Here is a 19,317-nt window from a genome sequence, read left to right as displayed (position 1 = left end):
AGGACGGTGAAATCTCCAAGTACGCTGAAAGAAGCTTAAGCTTTAAAGATGGAGTTTTATGGTTCGAGAAATCGAAAAATAAGTCTTGATGACCCAAACCGCTTTTATATATAGACTTTTTGGGTAAATCTGCACAGTTCAAAACAAGAAGTATCTAAGATCAAGTCATGTGTCCCACGTCTAAGCAGTTATTGAAGCGGTTACTGAGACAGGGTCTTTTCACTCATACACGACTTTTACCCCCACCCCCCAAGTCCTTTGAATCAAGTACTGCCACGTGTCCAATACAGGTATGACACTCTGCCTCACGCACAATCGCCATAAATGACTAAGATTCCTTCAAAGCGGTCATCCGCATGATAACCCAGGATATCTGCTGAGCTCTAACACTTACTCAAAATATGCAAGGGACAGGTTGACAAGCTCTATGCCGTCATTGATCAGGTATGTCAATCCCCGACAATTAGGCCATTATGTCAAGATCGCTACCTGATGCCCATTGCTTCTTGGCAGACTCCCCCCTCATCGAACAATATTTATTCATGATGAGGACTTTTCTTGACTAGGGAGTGGGGGACTCCTTGGTGGGCCTAATGAGAGACTCATCTGAAATGATGAAGCGTGTTTGGCTAATATGCACCGCATTCACACAACATATGTTCAATGTGAGTGGATACCTCATTTTAGTCGAAATTCCCCAAACCTCTTACTTTAGGGACTTATTGGTAGGCCCACACTGAGAGCACGGGCCCTTGCTCGTGTGGTGACTGTAGGCGACCCAACACAGGAAGGACAACGATCCCATAAGGGAAGAGCGTGCGATCATACATGTGGACGAGTGCGATGTCTCCAGGTCGAGTCAGTTTGACACTTGGCCTGGACCTCAGCCATCCTCAGCGCTTATATATATAGGTCTCACTAGGTATTGATCATTTCTTACTCTCACCCATTTAAATAATGGCTTCCCCTTTGTTATGTTCTGACTTGAGCATCCGAGGAGTGAAGTTCGAATAACTCCATACTTCCTCTTAATGGCTTCTCTGTCTATCTATAGATTCTAGCAGAACTCAGCGAGTAGGAATATTGAGGATTCCATCAGAAACACCTTCAGCGGAATCATCCCTAAACATGTGGTTCTCTTTCCTACTGTTCAACACTGATTGGATGGGAAGGGAGGTGTACAAAGGGGAGGGCGGGAAATGTCAGCTGTATGACTTGGGGGTCAGAGTCAGTGTACTCGACTTCATGCTCAACTTTGTCGTACTGGGCTACATATCTCTCAGAATTGAGACTTTGGCGGGTGCCCTTGGCAGGGTCAACTGCTTGTGGGGCATAGTCAACTTTATGCTCACCATCTATTTGGCCATGACTGTATTGATCACCAAACTAGCTCAGTCCAGTCAACATGATGTTGTTTCAACCGAAGCTGAGGCACCGCCACCAATTACTGGTGTTAAGGCGACTGCACTCACTCTCTTTGCGCTCTTAGGTGTAACTGAGGTGGTGAGGGTTGGAACGACGCCTCGAAAAAGAAGACGACGATGTCCTCATCGACTCCCACTACTGTAGTACCCTGGAAATTCGTTATTATTTTTTCAAGGATTTTCCGGAATCTAATTAGTGATTATTGGACGGTTTCGTGGATCATGGATGGAGCGGAAGTGTTTCAAGCGAATAATTATTCATCAGGCGTCATTTTAGGAGGGGGCGCAAGGGTTGACTTTTTATTCGTTGGGTTCCTCAGAAAACTTCCTTCCCAAAAGTCGTAGAGCGTGTCGATACGAGTTCATGGACATATGGAACGCAGAAATCAGAGTTCGTATGAGAAAGTTATGAGCGATTGAAAATTGGGAAAATTCTATAAATAGGAGTTTCCGTTTTCAGAAATTACTATTTATATTTTTGGAAGATTTCCTTTTCCGGAAACTCCAAACTCTCCATTCTCTCTCTTCTTTTTCAACTGACCTGACCCGGACCCGGTTTTCAGACCCAGCCGGAACTTGCATCCTCAGTGACGGCAGACCACAGGACGAGCCCAGATCGTTTTGCCTCCTCCGTGCGCTCCTCCCTGTGGCATCCTCTAGCGTTGATTTTCACCCACGGCGGCGCTGCAAGGCGACGAAGTTAGAGGCAGTCGGTTCTGATCGGTTCTCCTATCTTCGACGACGGTGGGGCTTCAAACCAAGCTTGAGGAGCTCGCAGCACCATTCTCTGTCGATCCTTGGTGGTTGTTTGGAGCGATTTTCGTGGGAATTGGTTCAACTCGAGGTGAACAGTGATCCTCGGCTTGTGATGGCAATAGGCGGCGATCTAGGCCGAGTTGCTATTTGGTGTTCTTGACATTTTGGACGGTTGGATTAAGATGGTTTTGAGTTTTGGCCGGTGGTGGTTGTGCCACTGCCTGTGGCGGCATTTTGGCCATGTAATGGATAATTTCTGGTTTTATATATCATCTACTCGTCGATACGAGCGTTTCGATATATAATATGTAATTTTTGGAGATCGTATTAATATGTTATGATTTTTACGGTTTCAGACCGTTCGATTAATTGTGGTTTTGACATATCGATCGTAGAATGATTCCGGAGACGTTGGGTGGTCTCGGATGAAGTTTCGCCTCGATTGACGTTACTTTTAGGGATTTTAGTTCGAAACAGGGGTTTCAAACTTTAATCACTTTGTGATTAGTGCACTGAATCGAGACCCTATGTGTTAAGGTGCTTGTTGGACTTGTGTTGAACGGATTGCAGCGATTTGTGCTTGTTTTGGTTAGCGTGTGAAGACACAGTAGGATTCAGGGGTGAGTAAATCTCACTATATTCGTTATGAGCATAATTACCATATTGTCTTGGAGTTATTAGGTTAACTATGACTATAATTGGTATTAGTGGCATTCCTGAGTGGATGACTATATATATATATTTACGTGAAATATATATGTATTGGTGCAATTGTTGTGATATGGGCAGCATAAGACGTATTGAGGTCATTATCGTTGGAAATAGTGAAATTGAGTATTGAGTTGTGATAATAGAATTTCATTTGTTGAGATACCATGGGTCTAGTCTTAATTGGTGATTTAAGATATGGTAGCTTGTGTAGGAATATATGTGTAATGAATCGTTGAAATCAGTGTGATGAATATTGTGATGATTGTGATGTAAAGCTTGTGTATGAATATCTGTGTAATAAATAGTTGAAATCAGTGTGATGAATATTGTGATGATTGTCATGTAAAGCTTGTGTATGAATATATGTGTAATGAATCGCTGACATTAGTATGATGAATCTTTGTGATGATTGCTATCTGTGTGATGACCGGCGAAATCTGCGTGATGATCAGTTGGACGATTTCTATCTGTGTGATGACCCGCGGAATCTGTGTGATGATCAGTAGGATGACGGTTATTTGTGTGATAACCGGTGAAATATGTGTGATGACTGCTCGGTAGCAGAGTTGAATTGTTATTAAGTTAACAAAGATCGAGAGGACTGTTGTGATGGTCGGAGCTACCTACGGATGTCAGAGTGTGGGGTTATGATGATTACTATGACTTGAATTGGTTGTCTTAATGTGATCTCTTGAACTAAAACTGTACGCAGGTGTTACTATGAATTGTTTCGCTTGTTCTAAATTTTGATTGCCTTGTTTTCTTCTTGGATTTATCTGTTGATGGTTTGATTGATCTTAAAAGCCATAGTAGTGACGATTGTACTATGTGGTGAGGATAGCAAGTTGATTAATTGATTCTCACCTTTGATGTTATGTTGATGACAAAAGCTTCCAGTGGAGAGGAAATGAGTGTGATTTTGGAATTCACCGTAGTGCGTTAGAATGGTATCAAACATGGTTTGAGGAAGTCTTGTTTGACTGGAATTTGTGTAATTGAATGCTAGGTTGAGAATTTGAGCATGAAGTTGTAGTCACGAATTGACTTATATGGAAGGATATGAAATTGATGGTTGTAGGTGTGAGTTATGTGCATATCGTTGTTTAAGTTGAGGTGACTTAAGAATGTATTTCTGCTTTGTGGTTTTGAGTTTACTCATACAAGCTTTTATAAGCTTACCGGGTTTGTTTTGTGGCAACCCGGTGCACTATTCAATGGTGTAGGAGTTAATCCTGCAAGTCAGGGTAATTGTGGCTGAAACTGAGGTAGTGTGCTAGCAGTTTTACTGTAGGAAGTCAATTTTGTGAATTTACCGTTATTAAGACTTTCGCTTGTAGTAAGCTCTGAGGAGCATCTACTTATTATTTTATTGTGGCAATTTAATTTGTAAATTTGTGTAATATTTGACTCTGCAGAGCGAGTCTGTATTGACATAGTGGGTTCAGGGCATCAGTATGTACTTGGTTTAAAAAGGAAAAAGTTTTCTAGATATTTTATATTGATAGCTAAACCATCACGCATGTATAATTATAAGATTATATATTAATTTTTAATTCTATTTAAAAATCGGGGTGTGACGGCTACTGTCCTCCTCTACCCAAACCTTGTTGAAATTGGAAATGGTTGAGGTGGTGATCGGAATCAAAAGGTGGGGGGAAAGGGGGGAGAGAGAGAGAGAGAAGGTGGTGGTGTTAGAACGGTGTTGTAAGAGTGGCAAATTTGTAATTTACTAATTGGTTATATTAAAAAATAATAATTTTGCTCAATTTTTGAGATTAATGGATCTGATGGGATTTTTGTTTTTGTTGTTGAGTTTTTCTTATAATTTAACCTATGGTCAAGGATTCATCTTAAAAAAAAAAAAACCTATGGTCAAGGACTCAAAAATGATAAAGAGAAAATTGACAGATTTTTTTTTTGTCTGTATGAAAGTGTTAAGAGTTTAAAAGAAAAGGTTAGTAATAATTAAAATAAAAAAAGAAGAAATTGAGAAAAAAAGAGGAGCGTGGACAAAAGATCGAGTGTGCATTAGGTGGAAAATGACATTGAAATGAAATGATTTCAATTGGGCTACGATGAATAAAAGTCTTCACCTCCAGCACTGACCGACGCCTTTTCTTAAATTTCGTCTCAGTCCACCTTCCTTCTCTCTCTCTCTCTAAACAAACGAAGCTGCATTAGATCAGACCCCCTCTCTCTCTCTCATTAGCTCCGATAAACAAAACCCCATTTCCGTTTGGTATTTTTGAATTTTTGGTAGTCGGAGCTGATCTTCCACCACCCACACAGTGTTCAATTTGTCTTAGATCCAACACTAAGACCAGAGGATCTCGGGGATTTAGGGCAGCTGAGACGAGTCCTCTCCGCCACTGGATCTGAGCGGCCATGGCTTTGTCCGGCATGCGAGGCCTCTCTGTTTTCATCAGCGACATTCGGAATTGCCAGAACAAAGAGCAGGAGAGGCTCCGTGTCGATAAGGAGCTCGGGAATGTTCGTACGCGCTTCAAAAACGAAAAGGTGCGCACGCCTTATGGCTTAGGGTTTCCGTTTTCTTAATTTTATATGTATACATGGTGCAAAATCGATCTAGGCCGCGGTAGAATGGCTTCATTGCTCAAATTTGGGGTGTGTTTGGGTGCTAGGTTGACCGCTGAGATAGTCGGGGGAAGTGAATGGTGATTTAAGGTGTTTAAATTTCGGTTACTCGGAAGCGAAAATGCAAACTTAGTTTGAGGTGAATGCATTACCGGGAAGCAAACATATATGTAGTTCTGCGATTATATTAGTACATTTTAGTGGCACCGGCATTGTTCATAGGGTTAATGACTCACTGAAGGTCGTTTGAGTTGGTTATTTTATTGGATATTAAAACATATATGTAGTTTTATGATCATTAAGTAGAGTTTAGTTGGACCATCACCGTCCTTGTGGCTATCGAGCTTATTTCGAATTGTGTTTTGGTATAGATTTGTTATTTGGGAGTTGCTAGAGGAATTTAACTCATAGAATTTGAATAATGACTTCATGAATGGAGCTTTTCAGTGCCAAGAGTTTTAGTGAACTTCAAATGATGTGCATGAAGTACCAGGAGGCATTCACTTTAATTCTATTCAACCTGATGAAAGTTAAATTGACATGAAATTGGTTGGGCAGTTATATGATGGTATTTGAAATGTTGAATCGAATTCTCGTTAAGAAAGTACATAAGAGGGACATGAGACCTGGTTTGTGCCTAGGTTGATTTGGGAATACATGAAGATAGTTGACAGTAACAAAGCATTTGGTTGTGGCAATTCCATCTTCCAGATTAAGATTTTTTCTTTTTGAAATCATTTTGCAGTTCTTCAGTCATATGACATCCATTTTTAAACTTCAAGCTAGACTGAAAGGCAGTCATTCAGTAGCCTATGCATAGATTTTCATATGCTGAATTTCAGACTCAATCTGTCTATACGCACATTTTGGTTCCCGTAATTTGAAAATGAAATTTTGCTATTGATTGCTGAATTCAAATATAAAATGTTTATGACTGGTACATATGCTGAATATCCAATTGCTATTGGCTGTGCTGTTATTTAGGGGATTTTGTGCTGTTTACTGTATTTGCATTATAAGTCTATTTGTCCTCATGATCTGTGTAAAGTAAAGTGGTCATCTTGCCCTCTGTATTGTACCTATAATTCTATTTAATGAAATCTTGTTTCTCATGAAATGTAAATTTAAAATTTAATGTCCTTGTGTGCTCCCTCTGTCTCTCATTAATGGTCATGAAAATTGACATTAATTATCTAGAATGAAGCCTAAACTGTCTTCACTTCGGATTGCAAAAATTCAATGCATACCTTTGGAGATGGATTCTAAATGTTTCTTGTAGGATAGTTTCATCTTTTTCCTTTTCTTTTCTTATTTGCTGGTGGTTGATTTTCTGAACCCTATACACCACAGTTGATTTTCTGAACCCTATACACCAAAAGGGGTGAATGGTTACTCAAAGTTTTCTTTGATTATTCATCAGGGTTTGACACCGTATGAGAAGAAGAAATATGTCTGGAAAATGCTTTACATTTATATGTTGGGATATGATGTGGATTTTGGTCACATGGAAGCAGTCTCTCTTATATCAGCGCCCAAGTATCCAGAAAAGCAGGTAATGCCTTCTTTCCACAATGTCACATAAATTTACTTGTACTAATCTTGGTCCTCTCAACATTTCCCATTTGTAAGAAAAAAAATGATGGATTTTTTTTTTTCTATATTAGTTGATGGAAAAAGTGATATATGTTGTACATCTGGGGCTTATCATTCATTCGTACCAAGTAAATGTGGTGTATGAATTTGTAGAGGCATGGAAGTTTTAATTATGGTCATGAATTGTGCTTCACTAATATATTTTTACTTTCAAAAGAAAGTTTTCATATGGTACTTAATAAGTAATATATATGCATGGCTGCTATGTAGTTTAGTTATTTCACATATGTGAGTGCTCCTCTATGGTAGTAAGCTCTTTAATTCCAATATGTTACCGTAACTTCAGTGCCATTTCACTGTCTAATTGACTTCAACATGGCTGCAGGTTGGGTACATTGTGACATCATGTCTACTCAATGAAAACCACGATTTTCTGAGATTAGCGATCAATACTGTACGGAATGATATTATTGGTCGTAATGAAACTTTCCAATGTTTGGCATTGACTATGGTATGGCAATAAATATCTGTTTGTTTTTCATATTAATTTTCAACTGTCTGACAATTCTGGAATATATATTATATTAAATGAATATCTGTTATGTTAATACTGCGTATCTTCTAATATAGTGTAACTGCTGTATGATCAAACTACTTCTACTAATTAATTTGTATTTTGACTATGTAGGTTGGGAATATTGGAGGCAGAGAATTTGCGGAGTCATTAGCACCTGATGTTCAAAAGTTGCTTGTAAGAGGCAATACGTCTTTAGTGTTTGGCAGCAATTAATAGAAACGATTTTGTTGACCGAGTTTTTTTTTATTTAGATTTCTAGCAGCTACAGACCGCTTGTGAGAAAAAAAGCTGCACTATGTCTTTTGCGCTTGTATAGAAAAAATCCTGATGTTGTCAATATAGATGGCTGGTAAGTATGAATGTTACTTTCTTCATGAAAGTATTTATTCCAAAATCATTTCATTCCGTGCTTATTGAATTAATATCTTTCTTTTTCTTTTTATGATTATCTTTTAAAATTTTAGGGCCGATCGCATGGCACAACTTTTAGATGAACGTGATCTTGGTGTTTTGACATCATCTATGAGCCTTCTTGTTGCGCTTGTATCAAATCACCACGATGCTTACTGGAGTTGTCTTCCAAAATGTGTTAAAATACTAGAACGGCTTGCGAGGAACCAGGATATTCCACAAGAGTACACCTACTATGGCATCCCATCTCCCTGGCTCCAGGTTTATAAACTGTCCAAGTTTGTTCTGTTTTTTTTAAAATTTTTTTTTTTTAAAAGAATTCCTTGCATCTCCGGGACAGCAAAATATCAGCCTCCTGAATTTATCCTTTGTCTGAAACATGATTTTGTTTACACTATGTTAGTAAATCGATAGTAGCTTGCTGCTTTTCCTTTTGCGGTCTTTGTCAACTCTTCTACTTATTCAGGAAGCTTCTGCCAATTCAGTGGATGTCGTCATTTTACTCTTCCACGAGTCGCAGTGCAAAATGCCCAGCATCTTTAATTCAACCAGCCTTCTGAAAAGTTTTTATTTTTATTCCATGATGTGCCATTGATTAGCTAAATATTTGGGGCATGCTAATCAACAAAATCTGCCAAGTTTAGTGCTGACTTAGCCTTTTCTTTTGATTTAATGAACTTCATTAGGCAAGTGCCTTTTAACATAATAACTGTTGGAAATTCCTACGACCCTTGAGCCTTGGCTTAAGAATTTGTGCAGTGGGGAATAGGATTGCCACACATTCAGTAGTTTGTAGTGTTTGATGGAAGTAGAACATTTCATACTTACAAATATTTTGTTCACACAGGTCAAGACAATGAGGGTTCTGCAGTATTTCCCCACTGTTGAAGATCCAAATACAAGAAGATCATTGTTTGAGGTTCATCTTCTGTAAAAAACTTATTATCAGCAGTCTGTTATAATTTTTGCTTCTGTTAAACCATGTATTGGTTCTTTCAGGTCTTACAACGTATATTGATGGGTACGGATGTTGTGAAAAATGTTAATAAGAACAACGCATCGCACGCTGTTCTTTTTGAAGCCCTCGCACTTGTAAGTGCTTCACAGTAACGGTTACACTCATTCTTTTTTTTAATTTTTAATTTTTTTTTAAAGCAAGGGTCTCTTATGTATTGTGTCTAATCATTTCCCAATTTAGGTCATGCATCTTGATGCTGAGAAGGAGATGATGTCCCAATGTGTTGCACTTCTGGGAAAATTTATTGCTGTGCGAGAACCAAATATTCGATATCTTGGTTTGGTAAGTAGTGAATTACTTCTGGCTTCAGTAAAGCAACATTTTTAGCTCTGTAAACTTTTCCCCTTTTCTTTTTTCTGTTCATATTTTTATCACAACCCATTATTGAGGCATGCAAATAAAACTATATCTAAACTTGAAAGGATACATATAGGGTCACTGCATATGTAATACTGAACACATTGCTTTGGTGCAGGAAAATATGACCCGCATGCTAATGGTAACGGATGTGCAAGATATCATCAAGAGACATCAAGCCCAGATTATCACCTCATTGAAGGATCCAGATGTCAGGTTAAAATTCTTGTCTGGCAGTATTTTGTTACATCCTTAATTATGGTTATTTTGTTGGAATAAACCACAAAACCGTGCAAGTTTTCTTGAGCTCGGGTTGTACTTATGCACATCGTACCTTGCATTGCATATAAGATGCTTTTTCTTCGCATTCATTCTTTTCTTTGATTATTGCACTGTTCTCAGTCTGTTGTCTATACTCGATTCACTTTGATTATCTATTCCTGCCTGCTACATATGAGGACTCGACTATCAACATTTTTTGTTCCTTGAGGCTTGAGTATTGTGTCCTGTAGTTAATTATTTCCTTGAAGAGTTTTCTTTTCGTACATAGATAATTATATGAGCAGAAGCTGTTTTTTTTTGTGCTTCAGTTATAGATGTTTAAAGCTATTTGCTTACTTACTAAAAGCAAATTGTATTCTCAGCATTCGTAGGCGTGCTCTTGACCTGCTTTATGGCATGTGTGATGTTTCAAATGCAAAAGACATAGTTGAAGAATTACTGCAGGTACATCAAATACTGGCTCTGCATTCCTATGTTTTGTTTTATATAATTTTGTAGATGATGATGATGATGTTTTTTTTTTTTTTTTTTTTTTTTGCTTTATTTAGCACACTGATTCGGTTTCTTTTGAACCACATTATCTTTATTTCAGTATCTTAGTACAGCAGACTTCGCAATGCGCGAGGAATTGTCACTTAAGGCTGCCATTCTTGCAGAAAAATTTGCTCCTGATCTATCATGGTAAGCATGGTTTTCATTTTCATTATGTGATAAATATGGATCTCTCTTGCAAGAAAGTGGTCATGGAACCAGCATGCTAGATTAAATATGAAGACAGGCATATGACTACAGTCATATGGAATGTGAAGCTTTTTAATTGCATGCATGTGTGATTTAAAATGGATTATTTGTTGGCAGTGTTACATGATAAGTTGATAAGAATAAAATGTGACTATTGGTGTTTGTATCAAGATATGCTGTCATATCTTGTTTGTTGACCTCTTTTGGAGGATTTGATATAAATTGACATATATCAATTATGGATACTGGAGCTTTCAATGAGTTGAAATTATTGGTCATTAGCAAAGCCTGGTTGCTATGAATATAATTGGCTAACAATCAAGAATAATCCACGTGGTAGATGGTTTCTTGCAGTGTTCTTGTGGTCAAAGGATCTTAAAACACCTGTGGTTAGCGTCATAACCAATGTTAGTCCAATTTCTGTCAAAAGAGGTCCATGTGAGGGTCAAGGACCCATGATGAATTCATGTAGAGATGACAGTTTTACACCTGCCCATGACATGTTTTTGTCTTGAGGGAAATTGGATGGAATTAGCGACCTGGAATAACGTTGTTAATATAGTTATTGAGAACTTTGACCAGAAGGTTGTTACAAGATATGTTCTTCTAATTTCAGAGAATATACACCCTCTTTTATAGTTGATAAATTGATGAGGTTTTCAAATCATGTAGGTTTCTCTTGGTAGAAAAAATGTCATTTAGGTTGTCATGTAGGTTCAGTGTAGTTTTGGACAAATTTTGAAATATTAAGGTAGTGGGAAAGACAAACTGATAACTGAGTCAAGGACTCTTCATAAGCGTTGCATCTGAGGTTTTTGTTACACATGACTGAACCAGGGAAAGATTTCTTAATGTATAATAGCTAGCAAGGATGTGATGTTGCCATTTCTGAAGTTTATGGTTGAACACTGAAACATAAACATTGGAATTTCACTGCACACACAATCAAAGTTGACTGACTGAACCAATAAATTTTGGTCATAAGCTATGTAGTTTTCTTTCTCTAGTGATAAAAAAATTAGAAACAACTGTACATTTTTCTATGGAAAATAGCTAATCCAGAATCGAAACGGTTCCACCCATCATGTGTGATTTTCTTTCATAAGGACAGCATCAATTAGTAAGATACGGCTGAATAGCGAAAAAGGTCAATATCAGTTGGGTTAGGCCCAATTGAATGTACAGTGTTTCCATTTATTTTTTTCATTCATGAGAAATTGAAATTTTTTTAGATTTGATAATTGTGCTTTTGACTGTATGATTGATCCAGTAATTTCTACTTCCGGTTCATTCTGGGCCTTTTGTTGGTTACATGCGGTTCTTTAAATGGGAATTATTATCCACCAAGTTGCTAAATTCATTAAGTTTTTTTGGGTGCATGTTGATATTATACAGGTATGTAGATGTGATTCTTCAATTGATTGATAAGGCAGGAGATTTTGTTAGTGATGATATATGGTTCCGTGTTGTGCAATTTGTTACGAATAATGAAGACTTACAGGTCAGAGTGGTTAGCATTTTTTTTTGAAAGATATGTTCATCTTGGTATTTATTTTGATAGAATTTTATGCACTTGATCAGCCTTATGCTGCAGCAAAAGCCAGAGAGTATCTTGACAAACCTGCTATACATGAGACAATGGTTAAGGTGTGTACACTATGGTTCGACTAGACAACGTTTTTTTATTTATTTTTTATTTTTATAATACGAAGGAGTGTATCTCTTACTGTAGGAGAGTTCATTTTAGTTTCAACTTGCCCTTTAGAGTTTTTGTGTTTATTCTTATATCAACCAAAATTTCACCATATAATTAAAATTAGTATCTTGATTTATTTGAAATTGATACACATGCAACAGGTCAGTGCATATATCATTGGAGAATTTGGTCACCTTTTAGCCAGACGGCCTGGGTGTAGTCCAAAAGAATTATTTGCCGTCATACATGAGAAGCTTCCTACTGTATCGTAAGGGCACTTGGTCTTTGTTCTTCCTCTGATTCCTACTTACAGTTATCGTTCCTTCATAAATCTTAGAGTATGTATTATATTTGCAGCACTTCTACAATACCTATTCTTCTTTCAACATATGCTAAGATCTTTATGCACACTCAACCTCCAGACCAAGAACTACAGAATCAGATTTGGGCAATATTCAATAAGTGAGATTCACCACTTCACCTTTACTTGTAATCAATTGGTTTCGTTTTGTTTCAAATGTTTATAGCTCACTATTGTTGTCTTCCAGATACGAGAGTTGCATCGATGTTGAGATTCAACAACGAGCCGCTGAATACCTTGCCTTAAGTAGGAGGGGTGAAGCTCTTGTTGATATATTGGCTGAAATGCCTAAATTCCCCGAGCGGCAGGTATATTTGCTTTGCAATTATTTATTTATTTATGTTGTTACTTAAATTTTCAGAAGAAGCTTATAGTTTCAGTCTATTGAAGTCACTTTGGAATTACTGAAATTAATGTTAGTTTTCTCCTTTGATGTGTAGTCTGCGTTGATCAAAAAGGCTGAAGATACTGAAGTTGATACCGCAGAACAAAGTGCTATCAAGTTGCGTGCCCAGCAGCAAACATCAAATGCTTTGGTTGTGACCGACCAACGTCCCGCTAATGGTACCCCACCTGCCAACCACCAGCTTGGTCTTGTGAAGATACCCAACATGAGCAGTAATGCGGTTAGTGTTTTTCCCTTAATTTAAGCTTTATGGCTTTGCTTTTCTTTTTGAAATTTAGGGTTTTCTTTTCCAAATTCCAAAGATTATTGGGTTTGATTGAAATTGGTGTAATACAGGATCACAATTCAACCGATCAAGGGTTGTCTCAGGAAAATGGTACTTTGAATAAAGTTGATCCTCAAACTCCTTCACCGGATCTCCTTGGTGACCTCTTGGGTCCACTGGCAATTGAAGGCCCTCCGGGTACTGCCGTTCAATCACATCAAACTGAAATCCCTGGATCTGGTGGTGATCCAAATGCAGTGGATGCTACGGCCATAGTTCCTGTTGGCGAAGAGCCAAATTCTGTTCAGGTACTTTCTTCAGCTGTTATCTCTGATATTTGGTGGCTGCTTTGTTGTCTCTGAGTTCTATGACGTAGGTGCAACCTGAATAAATTCCAACTTATCTTTCATAAAGGGTGACCTACTTATTTTGTTTTCCATAGTAAAGGTTTTTGGTGAGTAGGTAAACATGTTTATTATTTAATAATGAACTATTTGTATGTTATTATTTCAATAAATATTTTTTTTGCATCTGATTAATCAGTTCTACCGACCCTTGTGCGTGAATTCATCTTGGGAGTTTTATCCAATATTTTGTTTTGTTTTTTTCTGTTTTGTTTTTTTTTTTCAAGTCCCTGCTTGTAACAAGGTTATACATTATACTTTGCTGTATATTTGTTTCAGTGATTTGTGTCACTTTATCACCAGTAGGAAACTCGGAAGATCTTACTTTCCATCACTGTACTACTCATACATCTAACTAACTTTATAATCTTGCCTGCAGCCTATAGGAAATATTGCAGAAAGATTTCATGCCTTGTGCTTGAAAGATAGTGGCGTTCTGTATGAAGATCCTAATATTCAGGTTTCCCCCGAAAATTATATCCATATTTATTTGTATTAGATTTTAGATTCATTAAGTTTCCTCTTCTCTGAGAAAGAGAGTTTTTGGTATTGAGTTGACCTTATTATTTTTTATGCATATGCACCATTATGGCTAATGAGTGCATTCGTGTGATGTTGTTCTAGATCGGAATTAAAGCAGAGTGGCGCTTACATCAGGGGTGTCTTGTTCTTTTCTTGGGAAACAAAAATACTTCACCACTTGTATCAGTTCAGGCTGTAATAATGCCTCCCTCCCACTTTAAAATGGAGCTCTCACTAGTGCCAGAGACTATTCCTCCTAGGGCACAGGTAAAGACTTGTTCCTGTAATTAATCTGCTGTCATTGATGAACCTTTAGTCGCTCTTTCTGTCCCTCTTTATTTTGCTTCAATTATCCTCAGATTTGTTAATTATCTATGTTTATTTTTTTTTTTCGGTTGTGTAGGTACAGTGCCCCCTTGAAGTTGTGAATCTCCGCCCAAGTAGGGATGTAGCAGTTCTTGACTTCTCTTATAAGTTCGGTCACAATATGGTACTTGAATCTCAAATATGTGGTTTTTACTGGTCAAAATGTATCAGAACTTCATCCATGTATGTACGTTCTTTTATATCATGAGTGTTGTTTTCATAGGTCAATGTCAAGCTTCGTCTCCCAGCTGTCTTGAATAAATTTCTTCAACCTATACCAGTATCTGCTGAAGAGTTCTTTCCTCAGTGGAGATCACTCACAGGACCACCTCTGAAGCTTCAAGAAGTGGTGCGTATTAGGAATATGTCACATTTGTCTTCTATTTTTTATTTTTTAGTTAAATGAGATATTGTTTACGTGGTTTCTTTATGATTGACAAGTTGACTTTATAGTTTATATTCACAAGAGGATTTCTTATTCATTCTCTTCGACTGCATAATTTAGTCACATTTATGTACTTTTGAATTCCTCTGTTCAGTGATCAACGGTAATATCCGATTGTGATTGAAATATTTTGGAGTCATTTTCATAATCAGCTTCAAAGCAGGATGATAACATTGTCAAGTTACTGCCAAAATAGGAGCTCTATGCGATCCATTTTGTAGAACAGGATCAGCTATCTTATTACAAAACCTGGTTTAAGGCCAAATAGTTGTACATTGGCAAGCTACTTTATTTGTCAATGTGATGATATGGTCCAGTTAATTGTGCAGGTTAGAGGCGTCAAACCACTGCCACTTGCAGAAATGGCAAATCTAATTAACAGCTTCCGGTTGATGGTTTGTCCAGGGCTTGTAAGTTTCATTTTTATGTTTTGAAATTTTCTTGGAAGTAGCTGTTATATTTGGTGGTCCCTAATGTATTCTCCCTTTTAGGATCCTAATCCAAATAATCTTGTTGCAAGCACAACCTTTTACTCAGAAAGTACACGGGCGATGCTTTGCTTGGTAAGCATTGTATATTTTTTACTAGGACCATTTTTCAGGGATATTAACCACTTTCATTATTAAAGCAAAGCTTCTAGTTCTGTGCTTCACTGAATAAAATTAGCACTGTCGAGAACTTCTGAATGGTATTTGTATAAATGAAATTAGGTTTCTATGTTGCTGGGGCTTTTAATAGGAATCATTTGATTTTTCTCTGCTTTATCCAGTTTCAAATTATTGGCCATGTCATATATAAATGCTTTTAGTATACATCTGAGGTGCAAAATGTAGATGGTAAATCAATATACAACTAGCAAGAGGTTGTTTAAGTTGAAAGCAGATGAGCATCCATCTACATAGACACAATAGTAATACCAAGTTATAGAAGCAATAGTTTTAATTTTATGCTTGAACATGAAATACGCATGTCCCTCTTTAGCTCTCTAATAATTCTTTATGAATAAGGTAGTCATGATGAACCTAATGACTATGCCAGATTGTTATTTCCATTCGCTGTAAACAAATTATTTCTGCCTACTTACAACTAGTGATGGTGGTGGTGGGTGTTTGATTTGAAATTTAGTGGTAGGCTGGTAGCTAGTTTAGGTGTTGTCCATCTTCTCTTTAACTTACCAACTATTGATAGGAGTCGTTGCTGTTTGATTTGAAATTTAGTGGTAAGCTGGTAGCTACTTTAGGTTTTCGCCATCTCCTCTTCAACTTTGATTTCAGCCAAATACGGTTGAACTATGGATAAGTTCGATGACAATATTCAGAATTAGTCTATATTTCTTGGATATCAGTGGGAAATATCAGAGGGATGTTTGCTTCACCCTGTAGTGTGACCAAATAAAGAGATATTATGATACACACGTTGCACCTTGTTATGCTTAAAAAATTTGAGAGGTCACTGGTCTGACCACGTCTTTCATGCTACACAGGCTAGAATAGAAACAGATCCAGCAGACAGAACCCAGTTGCGTATGACGGTTGCTTCAGGGGATCCTACGTTAACATTTGAGTATGTATTGAGAACATTTAGTGTTGAATTAAAATCTTCCAACCATGGAAGAGTCCACTGACCTCTGATTTGCAGGTTGAAGGAGTTCATCAAGGAACAAATAGTTAACATCCCGGTAGCTCCTCGTGCACCTGGACCAGTGCCACCAGCACCTCCAGTAGCTCAACCGACCAGTCCAGCTGCAGCATTAACGGATCCTGGTGCTCTGCTGGCTGGTCTGCTGTGAGAAAGTCAAGATGATCGATGCTTGATGAGTGAGGAATTTGTTCATTATACATGTAAACCTGATTTATACAACCTTACAAGGGTCTCGCGCGCAAGTTAAAAATGTGGATAACAAAAATCCTGATGCAAGGGCTGTCGGAATCAAGGATGAGCTAACTTGTGTGAACGGCTTGGTGTTGTGGATCTGCACAGGTTGATTGGGGTTTTCAGATTCTTTCTGTACAATTTGTGCCTATGTGAGATATTTCTCTCGGTTTTGGGGTGAGGGTTTTTTTTTTTCCTTTTATTCTATTCTTACACATTTTTTCCCTAACCAATTTCGGTGGATTGGTTTCGGTTGTACGGTATTTGACAGGAGAATGTAAGATATTGCATGAGGATCAAGTAGGCTAATTGTAATAGTTTGTATTTGTTTGTTAATGAATAGTATTTTTTTCAATAAGAGAAATTGCGGAGTGAATATTGTGAGCTTTACTGTTTTATCAAACTCGGTGTACATCTTTATAAAGTGAATACTGTAACGCAGAAATTGGCTACCACTTGTCCTGCATTTGGAATGGTACCAGTTACTTTAATTTGGTAACTGCACATTAGCACAAAATGCATCAGATCAAGGGAGTGTCCTCGTGAACATTGAAATTGAAATTGAAATTGAAATTGCTCTCCATTAAGCCTGAAGGTGACAACGGATTTGAAATAACCACAAACTGGAATCGAGGACAATTGTGATAAAATGCAATTCCCATTACGAGTATTCTGATCTGTGGGTTTCGTTATGTCTAAAACAAATTTTGGAATAGATGACACATGTATAAGTGGGCTAAAAAGATTGGGAGCTTCTTCTTGTTGGAATAAATATTTATGTCTGAGCCCAAAAAACAGGCTCGTATCTATCGGTTCTGTGTCGGTTTCCTTAAAAAAAAAAACTAGTTATTTTTCCCGGTCCATTCTGAGTCGAATTTTTCTATCCGATTTTCTTCTGAATATAGATTTTGCTTTTTTTGAATGCTTGCTATCAAGGGTCTGCATGAATTTTGAAGGAAGTAAGATCTACTGCTATACAATTCAATGATTGAGGGGTATGTTAATTACCGGAGATGGTAGTTGGTTTAGAAATCTGGATGAGGAGTGGTCTGAAGCTCTGAATGGACTTTTAGCAATGTATTTTGGGAACTAATTGAGAGTTACCGCTAGGGTGAATATGAAGGATGCTCAAGTACTTGCGAATGTTACCACATGTAAACCACCACCACCACAAGATTTGTCGTGGTGCGATGAATTCGGTGAAAAACCGACTTGGCATAGTACAGGTTTCCAGCCTCAGATTTGCCCAAAAATCAATAAGCTAACTCAATGGTATGACATTGTCGAAGACCGAGGTTGTGAGTTGTGACCATCAGCCCATGTAATCGTTTCAATTTAATCATAGTTTTGCATTTTTCAAAATAGAGAGAGAATGATATTGTGGTGGTTCATGAATCAGAAGCCTTTGAGGCAAACGGAGCAAGAATCGTTGTAATCTTAGAGACCTATTTGCTGCTGAGTTCTTTATTGCACTATCGATTAAATGTATTCGTTTGGCCCCAAGCAGCAAATCTCTTTCCATATAAGTTATGTCTTGGAGATTAGAAAATAGGTCGGAAAATCGGGAATCTTATTTTTGTTCGACTAGAAAATCGTTACTATCACATAAGACCAACATCACTTTATCTAATTAAGTTAATTTAAGGGTCCTTGACCCAAAGCCCCAAAATAAGGAAAAATTATCTCACTTACCCCAGCAAGAAATTTATGTTCCCTCATACCCAATTTAACATGAAAGGACCATTTCGCCCTCAAACCAATTAAAGAGTTACAGTGACTGCCATCAACATCAATCTCTCTCTCTCTCTCTCTCTCTCTCTCTCTCTCTCTCCCCTTTCTCTCTCTTTCTCCTTCCGATATGAAACTAACTAACTAACTAACTCTCTCTCTCTCTCGACGAAAGCTCAGTAACCCATCGCACGACCCTCCACTTCTACCACGAAAATGGTGCTGCTCACCGCAACGCCAAGCCTTAGAACCTCGAAGGCACTGGAAACTGAAGGTCTTCGATTACGGACCCTCCGATTTGCCGGAGCAGCTCCAGGATGGCCTCCTCCACACGTCTTGCGGGACACCGGCGTACATGGAGCAGGAGGTTCTGTATCGGGTCGGGTGCAACAAATCCAAAGGCTGACGCATGGTCCTGCGGCGTCATCCTCTTCGTTCTCTTTGCCGAACAGTTGCCCACGACGTCGGGTCTTTCTCTCCCCGTCGCCACATGGATCTACCACCATCGCTATCGTCGTGCCATGGCAGTGGCGTAGGTTTATATTCACAGTAGTGGCGGCCATGGCTAATATCGAGCTCACTGGTGGTGAATGAGTAAAGAGGTTTAGATAGGATTCCAAGAAGGAACTGTTCTATGAGATAAGCATGTAGCGGACCCGCTAACGCAAATCACTAGACAGGTGCAATTAAACACCTATAAGGCTATCGTAGCAAGTTCACTGTTAGCTCAAATTTTTTATTTTATTTTAGGTAAAATGGGGGCAGAAGCCCAGAATGAAAGAAAAAT

The 19,317-nt window shown here is 38.0% G+C and overlaps 1 protein-coding gene across 1 annotated transcript; it reads left to right on the top strand.

Annotated features, from left to right (window-relative positions):
• The first annotated feature begins 4,958 nt into the window (after nucleotides 1–4,958).
• LOC112164772 (AP-2 complex subunit alpha-1) lies at nucleotides 4,959–17,192 on the top strand. The gene is made up of 27 exons (XM_024301076.2): nucleotides 4,959–5,408; nucleotides 6,907–7,038; nucleotides 7,465–7,590; nucleotides 7,768–7,830; nucleotides 7,908–8,005; nucleotides 8,121–8,328; nucleotides 8,915–8,986; nucleotides 9,067–9,159; nucleotides 9,266–9,367; nucleotides 9,561–9,658; nucleotides 10,087–10,168; nucleotides 10,317–10,405; nucleotides 11,861–11,966; nucleotides 12,047–12,112; nucleotides 12,323–12,429; nucleotides 12,519–12,623; nucleotides 12,710–12,830; nucleotides 12,963–13,148; nucleotides 13,265–13,501; nucleotides 13,977–14,057; nucleotides 14,222–14,386; nucleotides 14,523–14,609; nucleotides 14,709–14,834; nucleotides 15,260–15,340; nucleotides 15,422–15,493; nucleotides 16,414–16,493; nucleotides 16,569–17,192. Exons 1-27 carry the CDS (start codon nucleotides 5,277–5,279, stop codon nucleotides 16,717–16,719), a joined length of 3,066 nt encoding a protein of 1,021 aa, XP_024156844.1. The 5' UTR covers nucleotides 4,959–5,276; the 3' UTR covers nucleotides 16,720–17,192.
• The last annotated feature ends 2,125 nt before the right edge of the window (nucleotides 17,193–19,317 follow it).

Source organism: Rosa chinensis, chromosome 5, assembly GCF_002994745.2.
Source record: "Rosa chinensis cultivar Old Blush chromosome 5, RchiOBHm-V2, whole genome shotgun sequence".
In the NCBI taxonomy this organism is placed as follows: domain Eukaryota; kingdom Viridiplantae; phylum Streptophyta; class Magnoliopsida; order Rosales; family Rosaceae; genus Rosa; species Rosa chinensis.
This window is presented reverse-complemented; position numbering and strand designations above follow the sequence as displayed.

Bases quoted from the DNA above. Each gene is read 5' to 3' on its own strand.
- LOC112164772 (XM_024301076.2), top strand. From the start codon at position 5,277: ATGGCTTTGTCCGGCATGCGAGGCCTCTCTGTTTTCATCAGCGACATT. The intron at 9,659-10,086 runs GTTAAAATTCTT...TTGTATTCTCAG, and splicing joins TTGAAGGATCCAGATGTCAG to CATTCGTAGGCGTGCTCTTG. The intron at 12,624-12,709 runs GTGAGATTCACC...GTTGTCTTCCAG, and splicing joins ATTTGGGCAATATTCAATAA to ATACGAGAGTTGCATCGATG.